This window comes from Nerophis lumbriciformis, linkage group LG14, assembly GCF_033978685.3.
Source record: "Nerophis lumbriciformis linkage group LG14, RoL_Nlum_v2.1, whole genome shotgun sequence".
Taxonomy (NCBI): domain Eukaryota; kingdom Metazoa; phylum Chordata; class Actinopteri; order Syngnathiformes; family Syngnathidae; genus Nerophis; species Nerophis lumbriciformis.
In genome coordinates this window covers 43,258,824-43,283,823 of record NC_084561.2, presented here as the reverse complement: position 1 = coordinate 43,283,823, position 25,000 = coordinate 43,258,824, and the positions used below count along the sequence as shown (strand labels likewise).

General features: G+C 43.9%; 1 protein-coding gene across 1 annotated transcript in view; it reads left to right on the top strand.

Annotated features, from left to right (window-relative positions):
• LOC133616345 (contactin-associated protein-like 4) overlaps positions 1-25,000 on the top strand; it is a 306,751-nt gene that overhangs the window by 264,906 nt on the left and 16,845 nt on the right. Inside the window, exons 18-22 of the mRNA XM_061975492.1 lie at positions 1,227-1,466; positions 8,002-8,226; positions 13,899-14,032; positions 14,191-14,278; positions 24,518-24,733. Of these exons, the coding sequence (XP_061831476.1) occupies positions 1,227-1,466; positions 8,002-8,226; positions 13,899-14,032; positions 14,191-14,278; positions 24,518-24,733 (903 nt within the window). The remainder of the gene's footprint in view (positions 1-1,226; positions 1,467-8,001; positions 8,227-13,898; positions 14,033-14,190; positions 14,279-24,517; positions 24,734-25,000) is intronic.

Genomic DNA, 25,000 nt, shown 5'->3' with positions numbered 1-25,000 from the left:
GCTCCCCCCGGATGACAGAGCTTCTCACCCTATCTCTAAGGGAGAGCCCCGCCACCCGGCGGAGGAAACTCATTTCGGCCGCTTGTACCCGTGATCTTGTCCTTTCGGTCATAACCCAAAGCTCATGACCATAGGTGAGGATGGGAACGTAGATCGACCGGTAAATTGAGAGCTTTGCCTTCCGGCTCAGCTCCTTCTTCACCACAACGGATCGATACAGCGTCCGCATTACTGAAGACGCCGCACCGATCCGCCTGTCGATCTCACGATCCACTCTTCCCTCACTTGTGAACAAGACTCCGAGGTACTTGAACTCCTCCACTTGGGGCAAGATCTCCTCCCCAACCCGGAGATGGCACTCCACCCTTTTCCGGGCGAGAACCATGGACTCGGACTTGGAGGTGCTGATTCTCATCCCAGTTGCTTCACACTCGGCTGCGAACCGATCCAGTGAGAGCTGAAGATCCTGGCCAGATGAAGCCATCAGGACCAAATCATCTGCAAAAAGCAGAGACCTAATCCTGCAGCCACCAAACCGGATCCCCTCAACGCCTTGACTGCGCCTAGAAATTCTGTCCATAAAAGTTATGAACAGAATCGGTGACAAAGGGCAGCCTTGGCGGAGTCCAACCCTCACCGGAAACGTGTCCGACTTACTACCGGCAATGCGAACCAAGCTCTGACACTGATCATACAGGGAGCGGACCGCCACAATCAGACAGTCCGAAACCCCATACTCTCTGAGCACTCCCCACAGGACTTCCCGAGGGACACGGTCGAATGCCTTCTCCAAGTCCACAAAGCACATGTAGACTGGTTGGGCAAACTCCCATGCACCCTCAAGGACCCTGCCGAGAGTATAGAGCTGGTCCACAGTTCCACGACCAGGACGAAAACCACACTGTTCCTCCTGAATCCGAGGTTCGACTATCCGGCGTAGCCTCCTCTCCAGTACACCTGAATAGACCTTACCGGGAAGGCTGAGGAGTGTGATCCCACGATAGTTAGAACACACCCTCCGGTTCCCCTTCTTAAAGAGAGGAACCACCACCCCGGTCTGCTAATCCAGAGGTACCGCCCCCGATGTCCACGCGATGCTGCAGAGTCTTGTCAACCAAGACAGCCCCGCAGCATCCAGAGCCTTAAGGAACTCCGGGCGGGTCTCATCCACCCCCAATTTTTTTTGGTGATTTAACCCTTTTTATTTTCATTCATTTTTTTTCCAGGCGGCACAGCATCCAGACAAAAGGGCTTTTTGGGATGTATCCGCTCTCTGCAGCTAAACGGCGTCGTTCTCGACCTGGAGGAAAGGGCCAGGATCACCCCGGGGGTCCAGCCCGGATGTCCGGGCCACTGCAGCAGCTACCGGTTCCTCTGTCAAAACCATGGTCGGTGCGTGGAGGAGCACAGCGGTTTCTCTTGCGACTGTCGTCGGTCGTCCTACACCGGAGCCTTCTGCCACGAAGGTAGGGATTTTTCAAATTAAAATTCACGCTGGCTCATCATATTTAATTGTCGATGTTACATGCAAGAATGTATTGTTGGGTATGGAAGCAGCTTCCATGAAATGCTCAGTCATTCACAAACAAGGACGGGGGGGGCGAGGGTCACCACTTTGTCAACAAACGCCCGAGCAAATTGTTCTAGAACAACATTTCTCAACCAGCCATTGCAAGGAATTTAGGGATTTTCACCATCTACGCTCCTTAATATCATCAAAAGGTTCAGAGAATCTGGAGAAATCACTGCACTTCAATCCCTCAGGCAGGTACTGCATCAAAAAGCGACATCGGTGTGTAAAGGATATCACCACGTGGGCTCAGGAACACTTCAGAAAACCACTCTCGGTAACTACAGTTGGTCGCTTCATCTGTAAGTGCAAGTTAAAACTCTACTATGCAAAGCCAAAGACATTTATCAACAACACCCGCTGGGCCCCGAGCTGGCCTGACGAGTCCACATTTCAAATTTTTTTGGGAAACTCCACAAGAGGAAAAGAACCATCTGGATTGTTCTAGGCGCAAAGTGTAAAAGGCAGCATATGTGATGGTATGGGGGTGTATTAGTGCCCAAGACATGGGTAACTTCATCATCATCATCATCGGCGGTCACTCGAACGAGTATGACGGTCCTCGTGGTAGGGGTGTATCCCTTTATGGAGGATGCCTGTGCGTGACTTTGTTTAATGTGGGGAGAACTGGTGCACAGACAGTCACCACACGATCCTTGACAGAATCGGGTCAGGGTCCAGTGGCACGGAGTCCAAGACGACCGGGGACCCTTTTCTGCTGCAGCCTTCTTTCGCCATCGCAGCCCTTGTGGTAGTTCTTAAATCTACCGTCTTCCGCCTGCCCCGCCGTTGTGGTCTTCACCGTATTTCTGGCGAGGGGGGCAGTCAGGTACTAGGCCTTTGCCAAGGGCCACCTGGGGTTACAGTAGTAAAGGGGTTAACCGCCTAGTGCCCCAAGACCCCCGTAGAGGAGCTTCCACTGCCGGATGCACTTTAACGTCATGTCCAGGACTAGTATAGTATCGCGGTACTAATGAATCAAAAAACGGTACAAGACTCTGTTTAAAAAGTACTGGTTCCCCATTTTTCCATTTTTTAAAAATTTTTTTATGTCGTGACATTGCTGGTTTTACCAGCAGAGGAGCATGTTCGGCAGCGCACACACACAGAGTACTAACAAGCAGACACAGTGTGTAGACAGACATGGGAGAATGGACGCATTTTGGTCTAAAAACTGACTATAAAGGTGAAGTTATAACACTGCAACTGTTACGTTTCAGTGGGAGGAGTGACGGCACAGTTATACAAGGGGGTGATGTTGCTCTATCGGCGGTCACTCAAACGAGTATGACGGTCCTCCTGGTAGGGGTGTGTCCCTTTATGGAGGATGCCTGTGCGTGACTTTATTTATCGTGGGGAGACTGGTGCACAGACAGTCACCACACCATCCTTACACATCTGTGAAGGCACCATTAATGCTGAAAGGTACATACAGCTTTTGGAGCAACATATGTTGCCATCCAAGCAACGTTATCATGGACGCCCCTGCTTATTTCAGCAAGACAATGCAGCATGACATTATGTTCTTTACAAGTGTATGTAAACCTTTGGCCACGACTGTATTTCCATATATGGTAGAGATTTACTCAAAGAGTTTTGTGCGTGGTAAATAAGTTCCTATATCCTCTTGTTGTGAGGCAGCCTGGCTCGTACATGCACATGCATCCTCCGCTGTTGCCATTTCTATTACAAAGTAATAGGTCCACTCTGTTTCCTGAGATCCAGGGTCAACGCAGCCGTCTACCAGCAAGTTTTAGAGCACTTCATGCTTCCTGCTGCTGACCTGCTCTATGGAGATGGAGATTTCAAGTTCCAACAGGACTTGGCGCCTGCACACAGCGCAAAATCTACCCGTGCCTGGTTTACGGACCATGGTATTTCTGTTCTAAATTGGCCCGCCAACTCCCCTGACCTTAGCCCCATAGAAAATCTGTGGGGTATTGTGAAAAGGAAGATGCAGAATGCCAGACCCAAAAACGCAGAAGAGTTGAAGGCCACTATCAGAGCAACCTGGGCTCTCATAACACCTGAGCAGTGCCAGAAACTCATCGACTCCATGCCACGCCGCATTAACGCAGTAATTGAGGCAAAAGGAGCTCCAACCAAGTATTGAGTATTGCACATGCTCATATTTTTCATTTTCATACTTTTCAGTTGGCCAACATTTCTAAAAATCCCTTTTTTGTATTAGCCTTAAGTAATATTCTAATTTTGTGACACACGGAATTTTGGATTTTCATTTGTTGCCACTTCAAATCATCAAAATTAAATGAAATAAACATTTGAATGCATCAGTCTGTGTGCAATGAATAAATATAATGTACAAGTTACACCTTTTGAATGCAATTACTGAAATAAATCAAGTTTTTCAAAAATATTCTAATTTACTGGCTTTTACCTGTATATCGGTTGATATCGGTATCGGTAATTAAAGAGTTGGACAATATCGGAATATCGGCAAAAAGCCATTATCGGACATCCCTATTTTTATTTTTTTACCTTAATCACATGTGGTGATGCACACCCCTGGTAAAAAAAATACACATTTTTCCTTTTTCTATGCATAATAACACACAAAATATAGAACAATTCTCTCCTCTCGCTTTGCCGATTGTGTTCAAGTGAATTAACATTAGAATGAGTTGAGGGCACTTTCATAATATCTGCCTTTTGACACGATACTGACTTTGGACATAGTTTAAAAGGCAATTGATGCGTGAGTGTCCGTTAATGTAATCTTTATGCTTCACCTTCTTGACAAAGGGTTCATGATGTCATTATGGTGCCTTCAAAGCCAGGGAGGGAGTGAAGAGGACATACTGTTAAGGTCATTTCAATATCTGCTGACTAAAGGATCCTCTTCAGCCAAATCCAATCTTCTCTTGTTGAAGCAAGGGGAGAATATATATATATATATATATATATATATATATATATGTTTCTTCAGCATTGTCCACACATTTAAGTCAGGACTTTGGGAAGGCCATTCTAAAACCTTCATTCTAGCCTGATTTAGCCATTCCTTTACCACCTTTGAGGTGTGTTTGGGGTCATTGTCCTGTTGGAACATCCAACTGCGCCCAAGACCCAACCTCCGGGCTGATGATTTTAGCTTGTCCTGAAGAATTTGGAGGTAATCCTCCTTTTTCATTGTCCCATTTACTCTCTGTAATGCATCAGTTCCATTGGCAGCAAAACAGGCCCAGAGCATAATACTACCACCACCATGCTTAGCGGTAGGCATTTTGTCCCTGTGATTACCTACTCAGTGGCCTAGTGGTTAGAGTGTCCGCCCTGAGATCGGTAGGTTGTGGGTTCAAACCCCGGCCGAGTCATACCAAGGACTATACAAATGGGACCCATTACCTCCCTGCTTGGCACTCAGTATCAAGGGTTGGAATTGGGGGTTAAATCACCAAAAATGATTCCCGGGCGCGGCCACCGCTGCTGCCCACTGCTCCCCTCACCTCCCAGGGGGTGATCAAGGGTGATGGGTTAAATGCAGAGAATAATTTCGCCACACCTAGTGTGTGTGTGACAATCATTGGTACTTTAACTTTAACTATAAAGGGGAACATTATCACCAGACCTATGTAAGCGTCAATATATACCTTGATGTTGCAGAAAAAAGACAATATATTTTTTTAACCGATTTCCAAACTCTAAATGGGTGAATTTTGGCGAATTAAACGCCTTTCTAATATTCGCTCTCGTAGCGATGACGTCACGACGTGGCGTCACATCGGGAAGCAATCCGCCATTTTCTCAAACACCGAGTCAAATCAGCTCTGTAATTTTCCGTTTTTTTCGACTGTTTTCCGTACCTTGGAGACATCATGCCTCGTCGGTGTGTTGTCGGAGGGTGTAACAACACCAACAGGGACGGATTCAAGTTGCACCAGTGGCCCAAAGATGCGAAAGTGGCAAGAAATTGGACGTTTGTTCCGCACACTTTACCGACGAAAGCTATGCTACGACAGAGATGGCAAGAATGTGTGGATATCCTGCGACACTCAAAGCAGATGCATTTCCAACCATAAAGTCAAAGAAATCTGCCGCCAGACCCCCATTGAATCTGCCGGAGTGTGTGTGAGCAATTCAGGGACAAAGGACCTCGGTAGCACGGCAAGCAATGGCGGCAGTTTGTTCCCGCAGACGACCGAGCTAAACCCCCTATCGACCCTAGCTTCCCTGGCCTGCTGACATCAACTCCAAAACTGGACAGATCAGCTTTCAGGAAAAGAGCGCGGATGAGGGTATGTCTTCAGAATATATTAATTGATGAAAATTGGGCTGTCTGCACTCTCAAAGTGCATGTTGTTGCCAAATGTATTTCATATGCTGTAAACCTAGTTCATAGTTGTTAGTTTCCTTTAATGCCAAACAAACACATACCAATCGGGATTAATCACAATTCCGAGGTGATTAATCTGATTTGAAAAATGAATCGTTTGGCACCACTTATTTTTTTACTGCCATCACCTTATGAGTAATGTTGCAGTGACTTGACTTATTTCCTAAGTAATGACTATATCTCTTGTATTTATGGACTGCTAACTTAGATTTAAGATTGTGAAGCATTGTACAGAATGACACTTATGTTACCTTAACAGTCAATCATCCATCCATCCATCCATCCATCTTCTTCCGCTTATCCGAGGTCGGGTCGCGGGGGCAGCAGCCTAAGTTGGGAAGCCCAGACTTCCCTCTCCCCAGCCACTTCGTCCAGCTCCTCCCGGGTGATCCCGAGGCTTTCCCAAGGCCAGTTAGGAGATGTAGTCTTCCCAACGTGTCCTGGGTCTTCCCCGTGGCCTCCTACCGGTCGGATGTGCCCTAAACACCTCCTTAGGGAGGCTTTCGGATGGCATCCTGACCAGATGCCCGAACCACCTCATCTGGCTCCTCTCCATGTGGAGGAGCAGCGGCTTTACTTTGAGCTCCCCCCGAATGACAGAGCTTCTCACCCTATCTCTAAGGGAGAGCCCCGCCACTCGGCGGAGGAAACTCATTTCGGCCGCTTGTACCCGTGATCTTGTCCTTTCGGTCATGACCCAAAGCTCATGACCATAGGTGAGGATGGGAACGTAGATCGACCGGTAAATCGAGAGCTTTGCCTTCCGGCTCAGCTCCTTCTTCACCACAACGGATCGATAAAGCGTCCGCATTACTGAAGACGCCGCACCGATCCGCCTCTCGATCTCACGATCCACTCTTCCCCCACTCGTGAACAAGACTCCGAGGTACTTGAACTCCTCCACTTGGGGCAAGATCTCCTCCCCAACCCGGAGATGGCACTCCACCCTTTTCCGGGAGAGAACCATGGACTCGGACTTGGAGGTGCTGATTCCCATCCCAGTCGCTTCACACTCGGCTGCGAACCTATCCAGTGAGAGCTGAATATCTTGGCTGGAGGAAGCCATCAGGACCACATCATCTGCAAATAGCAGTGACCTAATCCTGCAGCCACCAAACCAGCGCCTAGAAATTCTGTCCATAAAGGTTATGAACAGAATGGGTGACAAAGGGCAGCCTTGGCGGAGTCCAACCCTCACCGGAAACGTGTCCGACTTACTGCCGGCAATGCGGACCAAGCTCTGACACTGATTATACAGGGAGCGGACTGCCACAATAAGACAGTCCGCTACCCCATACTCTCTGAGCACTCCCCACAGGACTTCCCGAGGGACACGGTCGAATGCCTTCTCCAAGTCCACAAAACACATGTAGACTGGTTGGGCAAACTCCCATGCACCCTCAAGGACCTTGCCGAGAGTATAGAGCTGGTCCACAGTTCCACGACCAGGACGAAAACCACACTGTTCCTCCTGAATCCGAGGTTCGACTATCCGGCGTAGCCTCCTCTCCAGTACACCTGAATAGACCTTACCGGGAAGGCTGAGGAGTGTGATCCCACGATAGTTGGAACACACTCAATCAATCAGTTTTTTTTTATATAGCCCTTAATCATGAGTGTCTCAAAGGGCTGCACAAGCCACAACGACATCCTCGGCTCAGATCCCACATCAGGGCAAGGAAAAAACTCAACCCAATGTGATGACAATGAGAAACCTTGGAGGGGACGTCGATGAGTGGTCCACCCCAGGTCCCGACTTTGAACAGCTAGCGGCTTCATCTGTGGTCACCAAATAACCTCTCCACGCAGAAAAGAGACGGCAGATCAACTGGTTCTATTTAAAGGCTAGAGTACAAATGAGTTTTAAGATGGGACTTACTGAGGTAGCATCTCTAACTGATACCAGTCAGGCATTCCAGAGTACTCGAGCTCGAATAGAAAACTGTTTTTACCCTTGCGTCCGTTGTCCACCGTCCCCCCGTGACACAATTCAAGCAATTCCGTTGTCTGATAATCGAATTCTTTGTCATAAAACTGTCTGACAACATAATGTATGAGCTGACATTGTCTGTTCTAGAGGTCTCAGCCAACTTTAAGTCGACCACATCCATAAGATATACCCTCAAGGAGCACGATGAGCCGAGTTCAAACCACAGTGCCTTGCCCTCATCCATCTTCTCTGACATGACGTCGAAAGGAGAAAACGTCACCCTGAAATTCAGGACCAGGCAGAGCCCCGCTCTGCTGCTCTTTGTCCACTCCTTCCACCGGGAATACCTCGCCCTGCTCATCAACGAACATGGTAAGTGCACTCACCGCTTGTTATAGTGAATACAAAACATACACTATGTTGCCAAAAGTAGTTAGTAGAGATACGCGGTTTGCGGACACAACCGCGGAGTCCGCGGATTATCCGCGGGTCGGGCGGTTGAAATAAAAAAAAAATTAGATTTTATCCGCGGGTCGGGTCGGGCGGTTGAAATAAAAAAAAATTAGATTTTAAATAGATTCAGGCGGGTGGCAGTTAAACCAATTGGGAAATATATATACATAGTTAAATGTTGTTACCCACATACGAAAAACGAGCAGGCACCTGCAGCATATGCCACAACAGAAGAAGAAAAAAAAAAGAGATGGACACTTTTACGGAGCGGAGAAGGGACGCCTCGCCGGGGTCCGGGACCGAGGCCCCTTCCCCCGAGAGGGCCCCACCGGGAGCCGTAGCTGAGGCGATCCGCGAGAAGGGCCCGACGCACGTCCAGGGTCACCACCGCGCCCACCGCACCGACACCCTGCCGCGGCCGGCGTCACGCGCAGCAGGTAAGCAGCTTACCTGCCCGCCACCCCCGTTGCCGGGGGCGCGTAACAGGGGTCACTCCGCGCGCAGTGCGCTCACGAAAGGGGTGGGGCTCACCCTGGTGAGCCGAGTGGGCCACTTTTGGTAAGCAGAACTGGCGCTGCGGGATGAACCGAACGCCGGGTTAAGGCGCCCGATGCCGACGTTCATCAGACCCCAGAAAAGGTGTTGGTTGATATAGACAGCAGGACGGTGGCCATGGAAGTCGGAACCCGCTAAGGAGTGTGTAACAACCCACCTGCCGAATCAACTAGCCCTGAAAATGGGTGGCGCTGGAGCGTCGGGCCCATACCCGGCCGTCGCCGGCAGCGAGAGCCGCGGGGGCTAGGCCGCGACGAGTAGGATGGCCGCCGCGGTGCGCGCTGAAGCCTCGGGCGCGAGCCCGGGTGGAGCCACCGCGGGTGCGAGGGACATCGCACCTCCACGCGCTTGGAGGTGCGCTCAGCGCGGCTCCCAGATGATTGCGCACTGGTGTGCGTCTGGGTCGTGACAGCGTGGCACGCATTGAATGTCTCTGCTGCATTGCATCAGTCTACTTTCTTTAACAAGCAAAAGCTTTATAACCTCACTAATGCCTTGCATCGTCTATATTAGATATATAACAACGGGCGGGTGCGGTTTTGATTAAATGTTAGTTCGGGTGGATGCGGATGGTTGACGACTTTTGTGATGCGGTTGCGGATGAAATAATTGCCTATCCGCGCATCTCTAGTAGTTAGGCATACATCACCAAGTCCAATGCAAAGCGTGGGATGCAGTGGTGTAAAGCACGTCGCCACTGGACTCTAGAGCAGTGGAGACGCCTTCTCTGGACTGATGAATCACGCTTTTCCATCTGGCAATCTGATGGACCAGTCTGGGTTTGGAGGTTGCCAGGAGAACGCTACTTTTCGGACTGCGTTGTGTCAGGTGTAAAATTTGGTGGAGGAATTATGGTGTGGGGTTGTTTTTCAGGAGTTGGGCTTGGCCCCTTAGTTCCAGTGAAAGGAACTTTGAATGCTCCAGGATACCAAAACATTTTGGACAATTCCATGCTCCCAACCTTGTGGGAACAGTTTGGAGCGGGCCCCTTCCTCTTCCAACATGACTGTGCACCAGTGCACAAAGCAAGGTCCATAAAGACATGGATGACAGAGTCTGGTGTGGATGAACTTGACTGGCCTGCACAGAGTCCTGACCTGAACCCGATAGAACACCTTTGGGCATACTTGCCAACCTTGAGACCTCCGATTTCGGGAGGTGGGGGGTGGGGGTGGGGGCGTGGTTGGGGGCGTGGTTAAGATATATATATATAAGAAATACTTGACTTTCAGTGAATTCTAGCTGTATATATATATATATATATTTTATTGCATATATATATATATTTTTTATTACATATACATATATATATATATATAAATATAATAAATTATTATTTATTTTTATATATATGTATATAAATAAATAAAAGAAATACTTGAATTTCAGTGTTCATTTATTTACACGTATACACACACATAACACTCATCTACTCATTGTTGAGTTAAGGGTTGAATTGTCCATCCGTGTTCTATTCTCTGTCACTTTTTCAGAACACACACATTATACAAATATACATTATAAAATCAATAAGAAAACGGGAGCTCTAATTTGGGAATCTGTATTAGGATCAGAAGTTCCTATATAAACATTGCGCACTCATGTCGCCTTTTTGTATTGATTACTGCAGCTGTGCACTGGATTCATTCACAAATACAAACTACAACTCACAAACACTTTAGAGTTAGGCTCCACCATCAGAATGTGTACTTAAACTTATAAAGATCACATGGATATTATTCAGTGGGTTGATTCACCAAAACTAACCTGTTATACAGGAGGAAAAAGCACACAGGACGTTTCAATTGTTCACAGACTGGTCGCGCTCATCAGAATGTCAAGACACTTCCGGTCTGCAGGTGATAGCATTCAATTGGGAAGAAACGCCCTACTGCCCCCTACTGACCAATGTGAATACTGATAAATGTGTAATGACAGCTCCAAAAACGAATTCAAACCACAAAATAAAATAAATAAATCAACACAAAAATGTGACACATTATGGGTGGGTCACATATGCATGTACAGTAGATGGCAGTATTGTCCCGTTTAAAAGTGTCACAACATTGCTGTTTACGGCAGACGAACTGCTTTACGGTAGACACTGTTGTTGTGTGTTGTCAACACGTCACTCAGGTCCGCATGGAGCTGGAGGGGGCGTGGCCTCCAGCTCCGCCTGAATTTCGGGAGATTTTCGGGAGAAAACTTGTCCCGGGAGGTTTTCGGGAGAGGCGCTGAATTTTGGGAGTCTCCCGGAAAATCCGGGAGGGTTGGCAAGTATGGCAGGTGGCCAAATACTTTTGGCAATATAGGTATTTGAAATACCCATTATTTTATTTTGTTAAACATCTTTAGAATGATCCAACATCAGTGAACTAACAAACATGATGTTGTACCATTGAACATAATTCCCCACAGATGCAGTAATCCTAATTGAGTCATATTCCCTCTCATGTTTGCATAAATAGCCTTATGTCCCAATACTCACATTCCCAACGAAGCTACCGCCTCTCTATTTTAGTCTCTGCAGTTCTTAACACGCTGTAAAAACACATGGGAAGAACCCGTAATTGCTCCGAGTACAGTAGTGGTACTTTGACATGGCAAGTTAAATGAGTCATAAAAGTTTATTCAGTTCTTTAACAGAGATCATAACTCAAAATAGTTGTATTTCACATCAATCAGTATCAAATCTGAGAGGAATTGAAATTACAGTTGTGGTCAAAAGTTTACATACACTTGTAAAGAACATAATGTCATGTCTGACCACAGGACTTTAGTCCAGAAAGGGCAACCGGTGCAATGGATCTAACATAATAGTGAGAGTCCAGTCCATAGTGGATCTAACATAATAGTGTGAGAGTCCAGTCCATAGTGGCTCTAACATAATAGTGAGAGTCCAGTCCATAGTGGATCTAACATAATAGTGTGAGAGTCCAGTCCATAGTGGATCTAACATAATAGTGTGAGAGTCCAGTCCATAGTGGATCTAACATAATATTGTGAGAGTCCAGTCCATAGTGGATCTAACATAATAGTGTGAGAGTCCAGTCCATAGTGGATCTAACATAATAGTGAGAGTCCAGTCCATAGTGGATCTAACATAATAGTGAGAGTCCAGTCCATTGTGGATCTAACATAATAGTGATAGTCCAGTCCATTGTGGATCTAACATAATAGTGATAGTCCAGTCCATAGTGGATCTAACATAATAGTGAGAGTCCAGTCCATAGTGGATCTAACATAATAGTGTGGGTGTCCAGTCAGAATCAGAATCAGAATCAGAATCAGCTTTATTGTCATTACGCAAGGTAACGAGATTGAGGCCATTCCATACAGTGCGATGTGTGCATGCTAGAAAAACAATGTGCAAATATATAACAATTTAAAAAATGTAGAAGTGCAATGAATATGGTGTGAAATGAATATATACATGAAAAAACAAAACAAAAACAGGGTGGTTGGTGGAATGGGTTATTGCACCGAAGAGAAGGCAGTTATGAGGGACAATGGGGCAGTCTGTTCAGGATGGTTATGGCCCTGGGGAAGAAGCTGTTCTTTAGCCTGTTTGTTTTGGTTTTAATGCACCTGTAGCGCTTCCCAGAGGGCAGCAGGTGGAACAGGTCAGAGCCAGGGTGGGTGCTGTCTTTGATGATGGCACTGGCTCTGTTGAGGCAGCGGGAGGTGTAGATGTCCGTCAGAGAGGGGAGAGGGCGGCCGATGATCTTCTGAGCTGTCTTGACCACTCTTTGCAGCCTCTCCCTGTCTGCTGCAGTGCAGCTGCCGTACCATACCGTAATACAGTAGGTCAGCAGGCTCTCGATGGACGAGCGGTAGAAGGTCAGCAGCAGGTCAGGCTTCAGGTTGTACTTCCCGAGGACTCTAAGGAAGTGTAGCCGCTGCTGAGCCTTCTTGATGATTGATGTGGTGTTGACTGTCCAGGAGAAGTCATTAGAGATGTGGACTCCAAGGTACCTGAAGGTGTGGACCCTCTCTACACGCTCGCCATTGATGTAGAGGGGGGCAGGGTCGGTGCTGCTCCTCCTGAAGTCGACGATGATCTCTCTGGTCTTGCTGGTGTTGAGAGCGAGGTTGTTCTCCGAAGACCAGGCCGTCAGCTTCAGGACCTCCTCTCTGTAGGCAGCCTCGTCACCCCTGGAGATGAGCCCGACCACTGTGGTATCGTCGGCAAACTTGACGGTAAGGTTGTCACTGTGGGCCGGACTGCAGTCATGGGTGTAAAGGCAGTAGAGGAGGGGGCTCAGCACACAGCCCTGTGGGGAGCCGATGCTCAGCGTGCGGGAGGATGAGAGGTGCGGGCCAAGTCTCACATTCTGGGGTCGGTCCGTTAGGAAGTCCCTTATCCAGGCGTTTGTGAGAGGGGGGAGGCCAAGAGTGTCCAGTTTATTGCAGAGTCTGTCCGGGATTATTGTATTGAAGGCAGAGCTATAGTCCACAGAGAGCATCCGGACGTAGCTCTGCTGCTGCTCCAGGTGGTTCAGAGCAGAGTGGAGAGCAACAGCGATGGCGTCCTCTGTGGACCTGTTCGCCCGGTATGCGAACTGGTGGGGGTCGAAGTCTGGAGGGATATGGTCCTTGATGTGCTGGAGAACAAGTCGCTCGAAGCACTTCATGATTACTGGAGTCCATAGTGGATCTAACATAATAGTGAGAGTCCAGTCCATAGTGGATCTAACATAATAGTGTGAGAGTCCAGTCCATAGTGGATCTAACATAATATTGTGAGAGTCCAGTCCATAGTGGATTTAACATAATAGTGAGAGTCCAGTCCATAGTGGAGCCAGGAGGAGATCATCTTGAGTGGAGACAGGTCAGCAGTGCAGAGACGTCATCAACTGATGCACAGATGAGTGGTCCACCCTGGGTCCCGCCTTTGGACAGCCAGCACCTCATCTGTGGTCACTAAATCTGTGCTGCAGAGCAGAAAAGAAAGGGCAGATCAACTGGTCTAAAAGGGGGGTGTATTTAAAGGCCAGAGTATACTCCAGATATTATTTGACGTGCTTGTGTGTTAGGTGCACTGGAGCTGAGGTACAAGTTGCACAGCAGCAGAGATGCAGAAGTGCTTGGAAGCAGTGTCAGGAACCTGGCAGACGGACGCCTGCACTCAGCGGCCATCAGGAGGCGAGCAGAGTACGTCTCCATCCAGGTAAACATGATCACTTAGGTTAGAGTAAACATGCCAAGTTAACTTAGATAGCTTTGTAAAGCTTTACTCATGTTACGCAACGAGGACATATTTGGAATGCTCTCTTTGTCTTTTGAAACAAAGAAGATCCAAAGATATAAGAGAGATCGTTTTTGCAGGTTGACGAGAATCCCAAAGAGAGCTTCATCTTGACATCTGATGAGGACTTGGACAGCATCAAAGTGATTCTAGTGGGTGGAGCACACGGTGAGTGAGGACCATTAGTGATGTGGGATGACCTTCAGCAACAGGCGAGGTTTGTGTCAACTTAAATGGATGAGCTCTAATTACCGTTAATACAGCTTGCTCATTAAGATGTTAACGAGTAATTAACTTCGAAAATGTTTTTTATCAAATACTTATTAGTCCCACGTACAGGCGCCATCAAAAGTTTACATACACTTGTAAAGAACATCATGTCATGGCTGTCTTGAGTTTCCAATCATTTCTACAACTCTTATTTTTTTGTGATGTAGTGATTGGAGCACATACTTGTTGCTCACAAAAAACATTCATGAAGTTTGCTTCTTTTATGAGCTCAATTTTTGTTTCATCTTACCACAGAACTTTCCTCTAGAAGGTCTTATCTTTGTCCATGTGATGTCAGATGAAACAAAAATGTACAATACCCAGCAATATGTTTGGAGGAGAAATGGTGAGGCCTTTAATCCCAGCAACACCACTCCTACCGTCAAGCATGGTGGTGGTAGTATTATGCTCTGGGCCTGTTTTGCTGCCAATGGAACTGCTGCTTTACAGAGAGTAAATGGGACAATGAAAAAGGAGGATAAGCTCCAAATTCTTCAGGACAAGCTAAAATCATCAGCCCGGAGGTTGGGTCTTGGGCGCAGTTGGGTGTTCCAACAGGACAATGACCCCAAACACACCTCAAAAGTGGTAAAGGAATGGCTAAATCAGGCTAGAATGAAGGTTTTAGAATGGCCTTCCCAAAGTCCTGACTTAAACGTGTGGACAATGCTGAAGAAACAAGTCCATGTCAGAAAACCAACACATTTTCATCCGGCAGATCATTAAAACAACGTTCTTGCATGTCAAAACAAACAAACAAAACAATCGCTGGCTTCCTCGCTGATAAAACATGGTAGCCCAATATGACACAATATGACAATACCAAAACAAAACAAAGACACAATATGACAATACCAAAATAAAAAGACACAATATAACAATACCAAAACAAAAGGAAGACACAATATGACAATACCAAAACAAAAGGAAGACACAATATGACAATACCAAAACAAAAGGAAGACACAATATGACAATACCAAAACAAAAAGACACAATATGACAACACCAAAACAGAAAGACACAATATGACAATACCAAAACAAAAGATAGACACAATATGACAATACCAAAACAAAAGGAAGACACAATATGACAATACCAAAACAAAAGGAAGACACTATATGACAATACCAAAACAAAAGGAAGACACTATATGACAATACCAAAACAAAAGGAAGAGACAATATGACAATAACAAAACAAAAGGAAGAGTCAATATGACAATACCAAAACAAAAGGAAGAGACAATATGACAATACCAAAGCAAAAGGAAGAGACAATATGACAATACCAAAACAAAAGGAAGACACAATATGACAGTACCAAAACAAAAGGAAGAGACAATATGACAATACCAAAACAAAAGGAAGACACAATATGGCAATACCAAAACAAAATGAAGACACAATATGACAGTACCAAAACAAAAGGAAGACACAATATGACAATACCAAAACAAAAGGAAGACACAATATGACAATACCAAAATAAAAAGACACAATATAACAATACCAAAACAAAAAGACACAATATGACAATACTAAAACAAAAGGAAGACACAATTTGACAATACCAAAACAAAAGGAAGAGACAATATGACCATACCAAAACAAAAGGAAGAGACAATATGACAGTACCAAAACAAAAGATAGACACAATATGACAATACCAAAACAAAAGGAAGACACTATTTGACAATACCAAAACAAAAAGACACTATATGACAATACCAAAACAAAAGGAAGACACAATATGACAATACCAAAACAAAAGGAAGACACTATATGACAATACCAAAACAAAAGGAAGAGACAATATGACAATAACAAAACAAAAGGAAGAGTCAATATGACAATACCAAAACAAAAGGAAGAGACAATATGACAATACCAAAACAAAAGGAAGACACAATATGACAGTACCAAAACAAAAGGAAGAGACAATATGACAATACCAAAACAAAAGGAAGACACAATATGGCAATACCAAAACAAAATGAAGACACAATATGACAGTACCAAAACAAAAGGAAGACACAATATGACAATACCAAAATAAAAGGAAGACACAATATGACAATACCAAAATAAAAAGACACAATATAACAATACCAAAACAAAAAGACACAATATGACAATACTAAAACAAAAGGAAGACACAATTTGACAATACCAAAACAAAAGGAAGAGACAATATGACCATACCAAAACAAAAGGAAGAGACAATATGACAGTACCAAAACAAAAGATAGACACAATATGACAATACCAAAACAAAAGGAAGACACTATATGACAATACCAAAACAAAAAGACACTATATGACAATACCAAAACAAAAGGAAGACACAATATGACAATACCAAAACAAAAGTAAGAGACAATATGACAATACCAAAGCAAAAGGAAGAGACAATATGACAATACCAAAACAAAAGAAAGACACAATATGACAATACCAAAACAAAAGGAAGAGACAATATGACAATACCAAAACAAAAGGAAGAGACAATGTGACAATACCAAAACAAAAGGAAGAGACAATATGGCAATACCAAAACAAAAGGAAGAGACAATATGACAATACCAAAACAAAAATAAGACACAATATAACAATACCAAAAAAAAGGAAGACACAATATGACAATACCAAAACAAAAAAACACAATATGACAATACCAAAACAAAAAAACACAATATGACAATACCAAAACAAAAAGACACAATATGACAATACTAAAACAAAAGGAAGACACAATTTGACAATACCAAAACAAAAGGAAGAGACAATATGACCATACCAAAACAAAAGGAAGAGACAATATGACAGTACCAAAACAAAAGATAGACACAATATGACAATACCAAAACAAAAGGAAGACACTATATGACAATACCAAAACAAAAGGAAGAGACAATATGACAATACCAAAACAAAAGGAAGAGACAATATGACAATACCAAAACAAAAAGAGACAATATGACAATACCAAAACAAAAGGAAGAGACAATATGACAATAACAAAACAAAAAGAAGAGTCAATATGACAATACCAAAACAAAAGGAAGAGACAACACCAATCCTACCGTCAAGCATGGTGGTGGTAGTATTATGCTCTGGGCCTGTTTTGCTGCCAATGGAACTGCTGCTTTACAGAGAGTAAATGGGACAATGAAAAAGGAGGATTACCTCCAAATTCTTCAGGACAAGCTAAAATCATCAGCCCGGAGGTTGGGTCTTGGGCGCAGTTGGGTGTTCCAACAGGACAATGACCCCCAAACACACCTCAAAAGTGGTAAAGGAATGGCTAAATCAGGCTAGAATGAAGGTTTTAGAATGGCCTTCCCAAAGTCCTGACTTAAACGTGTGGACAATGCTGAAGAAACTAGTCCATGTCAGAAAACCAACACATTTTCATCCGGCAGATCATTAAAACAACGTTCTTGCATGTCAAAACAAACAAACAAAACAATCGCTGGCTTCCTCGCTGATAAAACATGGTAGCCCAATATGACACAATATGACAATACCAAAACAAAACAAAGACACAATATGGCAATAACAAAACAAAACAAAGACACAAGTGAAGCATGTTTAGCTATTCCTTGTCCCGCAGTGATAATGATACCTTATTAGTTGCCAGGGAGGGCAGGATTAGTGATTTAGAAGTCGCTAAAACACTGCGGATGGACGTTAGCCGCTAGCTAGCTAGCCATGTCTTAAAGCACCTCTTCCTAAGTGTGTTTTAGTGTTATAACTTCACCTTTATCTTTACTTTTTAAGCCAAAATGTGTCCGTTCTCCCTTTTCTGTCCACACAATGTGTCTGCTTGTAAGTACTCGGTGATTGTGCGCCGCCGAACATGCTCCTCTGCTCGTAAAACCCCGCCCTGTTTCCCAGCAGACTCTCCACATAAGGGAAAATGGGAGGGCATGACTTGTAAAAACGGATACAATTTCTTATGATACATTACATGTTTTTTTGTCCAACAGGACACTTGTGTACCACTCAGTGTTTTGATACATCTTTGGAACTATTTTTTTTATTTTATTATTTGTTTTTATTGTTATTCTCAGGTTCAAACACTGATGACATCTATTACAAACCCCGTTTCCATATGAGTTGGGAAATTGTGTTAGATGTAAATATAAACGGAATACAATGATTTGCAAATCATTTTCAACCCATATTCAGTTGAATATGCTACAAAGACAACATATTTGATGTTCAAACTCATAAACATTTTTTTTTTTTTTGCAAATTATCATTAACTTTAGAATTTGATGCCAGCAACACGTGACAAAGAAGTTGGGAAAGATGGCAATAAATACTGATAAAGTTGAGGAATGCTCATCAAACACTTATTTGGAACATCCCACAGGTGTGCAGGCTAATTGGGAACAGGTGGGTGCCATGATTGGGTATAAAAGCAGCTTCCATGAAATGCTCAGTCATTCACAAACAAGGATGGGGCGAGGGTCACCACTTTGTCAACAAATGCGTGAGCAAATTGTTGAACAGTTTAAGAAAAACCTTTCTCAACCATATGCAAGGAATTTAGGGATTTCACCATCTACGGTCCGTAATATCATCAAAGGGTTCAGAGAATCTGGAGAAATCACTGCACGTAAGCAGCTAAGCCCGTGACCTTCCATCCCTCAGGCTGTACTGCATCAACAAGCGACATCAGTGTGTAAAGGATATCACCACATGGGCTCAGGAACACTTCAGAAACCCACTGTCAGTAACTACAGTTGGTCGCTACATCTGTAAGTGCAAGTTAAAACTCTCCTATGCAAGGCGAAAACCGTTTTATCAACAACACCCAGAAACGCCGTCGGCTTCGCTGGGCCTGAGCTCATCTAAGACGGACTGATACAAAGTGGAAAAGTGTTCTGTGGTCTGACGAGTCCGCATTTCAAATTGTTTTTGGAAACTGTGGACGTCGTGTCCTCCGGACCAAAGGGGAAAAGAACCATCCGGATTGTTATAGGCGCAAAGTGTAAAAGGCAGCATGTGTGATGGTATGGGGGTGTATTAGTGCCCAAGACATGGGTAACTTACACATCTGTGAAGGCGCCATTAATGCTGAAAGGTACATACAGGTTTTGGAGCAACATATGTTGCCATCCAAGCAACGTTACCATGGACGCCCCTGCTTATTTCAGCAAGACAATGCCAAGCCACGTGTTACATCAACGTGGCTTCATAGTAAAAGAGTGCGGGTACTATACTGGCCTGCCTGTAGTCCAGACCTAAAAATGTGTGGTGCATTATGAAGCCTAAAATACCACAACGGAGACCCCCGGACTGTTGAACAACTTAAGCTGTACATCAAGCAAGAATGGGAAAGAATTCCACCTGAGAAGCTTCAAAAATGTGTCTCCTCAGTTCCCAAACGTTTACTGAGTGTTGTTAAAAGGAAAGGCCATGTAACGCAGTGGTGAACATGCCCTTTCCCAACTACTTTGGCACGTGTTGCAGGCATGAAATTCTAAGTTAATTATTATTTGCAAAAAAAAATAAAGTCAAATATGTTGTCTTTGTAGTGCAATCAATTGAATATGGGTTGAAAAGGATTTGCAAATCATTGTATTCCGTTTATATTTACATCTAACACAATTTCCCAACTCATATGGAAACGGGGGTTTGTAAACAAGACACGAGGCAAAGAAAAACAGAGACAGAATTCAATTTAGACTCAATTGAGGAGACACGCCTGGACAGTATCTCAGCACGCTCTGCCAAAAGATTCCATGCCTCCTTCTTTTATTTTTGGACCCTCCCCGACCACATGGCCACCTTTGTTTCCAAAGGACAAAGGTCGCAAAAAGTTCACAGAAAAGGTTGTAAACAATTCACAGGAAAGGTCAGTTCAAAAAGAGTTCGTAAAATAGTTCAAAAAGAGGTCGTCTGGAAATTGGGCAGATCCTGTCATCTCTCCGCTTTGAAGTCCTTGGGCCAGAACAAAATCCTTCTGTTGATTACCATACATGAAAGAACACAGGAACACCATCTTGTCTCCCCCCTACACAGTGGAGTTTTACGAGCCTTACTCTTGGTAGGTTTCAAAGACAGCTTTTGTCTTCTCACCTGACAGAACTCCATACCTGCCAACTACTCCGGTTTTCCCGTAATTAGTACGGTTTTCATCAACCTATTCCGGGTTACGGTTGCAGTGATAAAAAATACGGTTTTTCATTAATTAAAAAATGCGCAAGGCTATTTATAGCACCGCTGCCAAGCACGAGGCACCAGTTGCCCATTGTTTCCAAACGAGCGAACGATCATGGAATCAGCCGGAGAAAAATCGCAAACGAGTCTTAAACCGAAAAGAAAACTGCAGTCATTCCGTGAAGAATATTCAAAAGCCTATCCGGGAATAATGATCCGTTCCAAAAAAGGGTGAAAACTACGCGAATTGCACCTTGTGCAGACAAGATTTTTCGATCGGACACGGAGGAATTAGCGATGTAAAAGACCACGTTGGGACAAAAGAACACAAGTCTAATGCCGTTGCTAGCGATACAAGTGGACAACTTTCAACGTTTTTCGGATTTTAGCCACAAAAAGGTAATGACACCAATGTTATCTATTGGAATTGTTTAGTACTGTTATACTGTTAAAAGTGTTTATACTATTTATGCTTTCAAGTCCAAGTTGAAGAAATCTTGTTAAATGTTGACAGCATAACTACCAAAATACAGAAGTATGTCCTTAATATTTTTGCAGTGCTATTTCTGTTGAAAAGTTAAAATGATTACATTAGAGATGTGATGTGCCACTTTTCAAGCGTCTGATGGCTTCAATTAATTGTCATTCATTTTTCATATTTTGAATTCTTTTGAAAGGCTTACAAAAAAACTACATTTGAATTGTAATTCCATGCTATTGACAGGACTATTAATTTGAATGAAGTTAGCTTACCATGTTTACAGTATGATAATTGTGATAGAAATGTGAATTTTAGGCACAGAATATTTTTTACAATTGAACAAGGCAGTAGATTATACAAGCTTGGACAGAAAGTTAATAATGACACCAATTTTTTTTTTTAATGGAATTGTTTAGTACTGTTTTACCATTTGTTTACTGTAAAAAGTGTTTATACTTTCAATTAACAAATTGAAGTCTTGTGAAAGGTTGACAGGATAACTGGCATTAACTGTCAAAATAATTTCAAACTATTGAAGTTAGCTTACAGAATAAACATGTCAATCAACCCATATGATTTTTGCTGTAATATTTTTGTTTTGAAAAGTCACTGTGACTGATAGAAAAGTGATGGTTTTAGCAACATTTTAACCTGTCTGAATGCAATCAATCATTTTGCGTCGGGGGGCGAAGCCCTGAACCCTCCACCAGGACTTTGTCCTGGACCTACCGGGGCCTGCAGCCCTTGGACCCTGGCTACTAGGTTTTTCTGATTTCAAAAGTTGGCAGGTATGGAAGTGGTTCGGGCATCTGGTCAGGATGCCACCCAAACGCCTCCCTAGGTAGATGTTTAGGGCACGTCCGACCGGTAGGAGGCCAAGGGGAAGACCCAGGACACGTTGGGAAGACTATGTCTCCCGGCTGGCCTGGGAACGCCTCGGGGTCCCACAGGAAGAGCTGGACGAAGTGGCTGGGGAGAGGGAAGTCTGGGCTTCTCTGCTTAAGCGGAAGAAGATGGATGGATGGATGGACGGACGACATAAACACACACAAAAGTACCAACAAATAGCACCAAATACTGATTCCCAGGTACCAAGAAGTGTTTGGCTTTCTTTCTTTTCTCCCTTCTGTTCAGTTCTTCAGTCAAAATGACAAAAACGTCAAACGATGCCCTTTTATCGTTTCAAATGCTAATTTGGACAATAATGGGCCGTGACAGCGTGGCACGCATTGAATGTCTCTGCTGCATTGGAGGAGCTCAAAGTAAAGTTACTGCTCCTCCACATGGAGAGGAGTCAGATGAGGTGGTTCGGGCATCTGGTCAGGATGCCACCCAAACGAGTGGACCCTGGCTACTAGGTTTTTCTGATTTCAAAAGTTGGCAGGTATGGAACTCAATGTAACACAAAGTTTTTTTGTGATAACTTACAAACAATTATTCCAACAGTTATCATTATTTTATTTTTTTTTGTTCGGCTATTTCTCTGATGTGTCCTTCCTTTCCAGTGACAAAAAAGTGAATGTTTTGCACGTTCAGATTTGCTTTTCTGCCCGCTGTTGCATTCAAGGGTGCAAAGAAAGAGGGTTTCTTCTGTGCTTCTGTGAAGCTTTTTGACATTCAAATGGACACAAAGAGCACTTAGCTTTCGCAATGACATAAAAAAAAAAAAACCAATACATCACTGTAGCCACCCCATTGACATAATGCATTTAAACATCCATCATGACGGCATTAAAAGCATTTGTATGACACAAGGGTGAGTTTAGCAATGTAAATGGCTTTTTCTCCATTGCAAAAATGACACTGCATATATCTGACATTTTATCTGTTATCTTAGTGTAGAGCTTCAGTGTCTTTATCCTCCACGTCTGCCTACCAGGGGGCGTCAATCTGCCATTGCGATAATAACTTTGGGAAAAGGTCCCTCACTTTGTATGGTAATGAGGAGTGATTGAAAAGAGCAAATTACTCTGAAGATTGGAGTCAGCACCCTGCTTTTCAACATAACGACCTGTAGGCCTTTTTGCCCATGTGGGGGGTCGGACTGAGTCGCGACGCCGGAATCAGAATCAGAGTAGTTTTTACTGCCGTTGTTTGAGAGCCGACTGCTAACATTAGCATGCTAACAGTCAACACGTATTACATATCAAGTTACATGACTCTGGGGTGAACTGTTTCTAAATTAGCTCAAAAAGTTAACATGCTAACGTTAGCATGCTAACAGTTAACAAGTGTCACATGCCAAGTCATATGACTCTGAGGTAAACGGTTTCTAAATTAGCTCAAAAATTTAGCATGCTAACGTTAGCATGCTAGTGTTAACATGCTAACAGTTAACAAATGTCACATGCCAAGTCATATGACTCTGAGGTAAACAGTTTCTAAATTAGCTCAAAAAGTTAGCATGCTAACACTAGCACGCTAAAATGCTAACAGTTAACAAGTGTCACATGCCAAGTTAAATGACTCTGAGGTAAACAGTTTCTAAATTAGCTTAAAAAATTAGCATGCTAACACTAGCACGCTAAAATGCTAACAGTTAACAAGGATCACATGCCAAGTTATATGACTCTAGGGTATATGGTTTCTAAATTAGCTCAAAAAGTTAGCATGCTAACTTTACCATTCTATCAGTCAACAAGTGTCATGGATCAAGTTATATGAGTCTGGGGTAAACAGTTTCTAAATAAGCTTAAAAAATTAGCATGCTAACACTAGCACGCTAGAATGCTAACAGTTAACAAGTGTCACATGCCAAGGTATATGACTGGGGTAAACAATTTGTAAATTAGCTCAAAAAGTTGGCATGCTAACATTAGCATGCTAACAGTCAACAAGTGTCACATATCAAGTTACATGACTCTGGGGTGAACTGTTCCTAAATTAGCTCAAAAAGTTAGCATGCTAACGTTAGCATGCTAGTGTTAACATGCTAACAGTTAACAAGTGTCAGATGCCAAGTCCTATGACTCTGAGGTAAACGGTTTCTAAATTAGCTCAAAAAGTTAGCATGCTAACGTGTATTAGTGCCCAAGACATGGGTAACTTACACATCTGTGAAGGCGCCATTAATGCTGAAAGGTACATACAGCTTTTGGAACAACATATGCTGCCATCTAAGCGCCGTCTTTTTCATGGACGCCCCTGCTTATTTCAGCAAGACAATGCCAAGCCACGTGTTACATCAATGTGGCTTCATAGTAAAAGAGTGCGGGTACTAGACTGGCCTGCCTGTAGTCCAGACCTGTCTCCCATTGAAAATGTGTGGCGCATTATGAAGCCTAAAATAGCACAACGGAGACCCCCGGACTGTTGAACAACTTAAGCTGTACATCAAGCAAGAATAGGAAAGAATTTACATCTAACACAATTTCCCAACTCATATGGAAACGGGGTTTGTACGTTGCAAAAACACAGCTAGGTATAACTGGTATTGCATTGACCCGTCTTCAGTCTGTCTGGGTGTGTTTGTGTCTTCAGATGCTGACATGGCTGACACGGAGCTGTCAAGATTGGCCTCCCTTGGCTTCACCGGTTGTCTATCAGCGGTTGACTTCAACTCCATCAGTCCGCTGAAAGCAGCTCTTCTCCAGCCTGACAGCCGTGTGACCGTCACTGGTGTGCTGACACGGTCCAGCTGTGGCTCTCCCTTCCTTGCTGATCCGCAATCATCACAAACAACACATTCTTTACCAGGTACTCGAAACATTGTATTTGTATTTGATCTTGTTTGAATGAAATACCCATTTGCTAAAGCGGGAGTGTATCTGGTTGTTACAGTCGTGGTCAAAAGTTTACATACACGTGTAAACATACTTGCCAACCTTGAGACCTCCGATTTCGGGAGGTGGGGGGTGAAAGGGGCGTGGTTAAGAGGGGAGGAGGATATTTACAGCTAGAATTCACCAAGTCAAGTATTTCTTATATATATATATATATATATATATATATATATATATATAT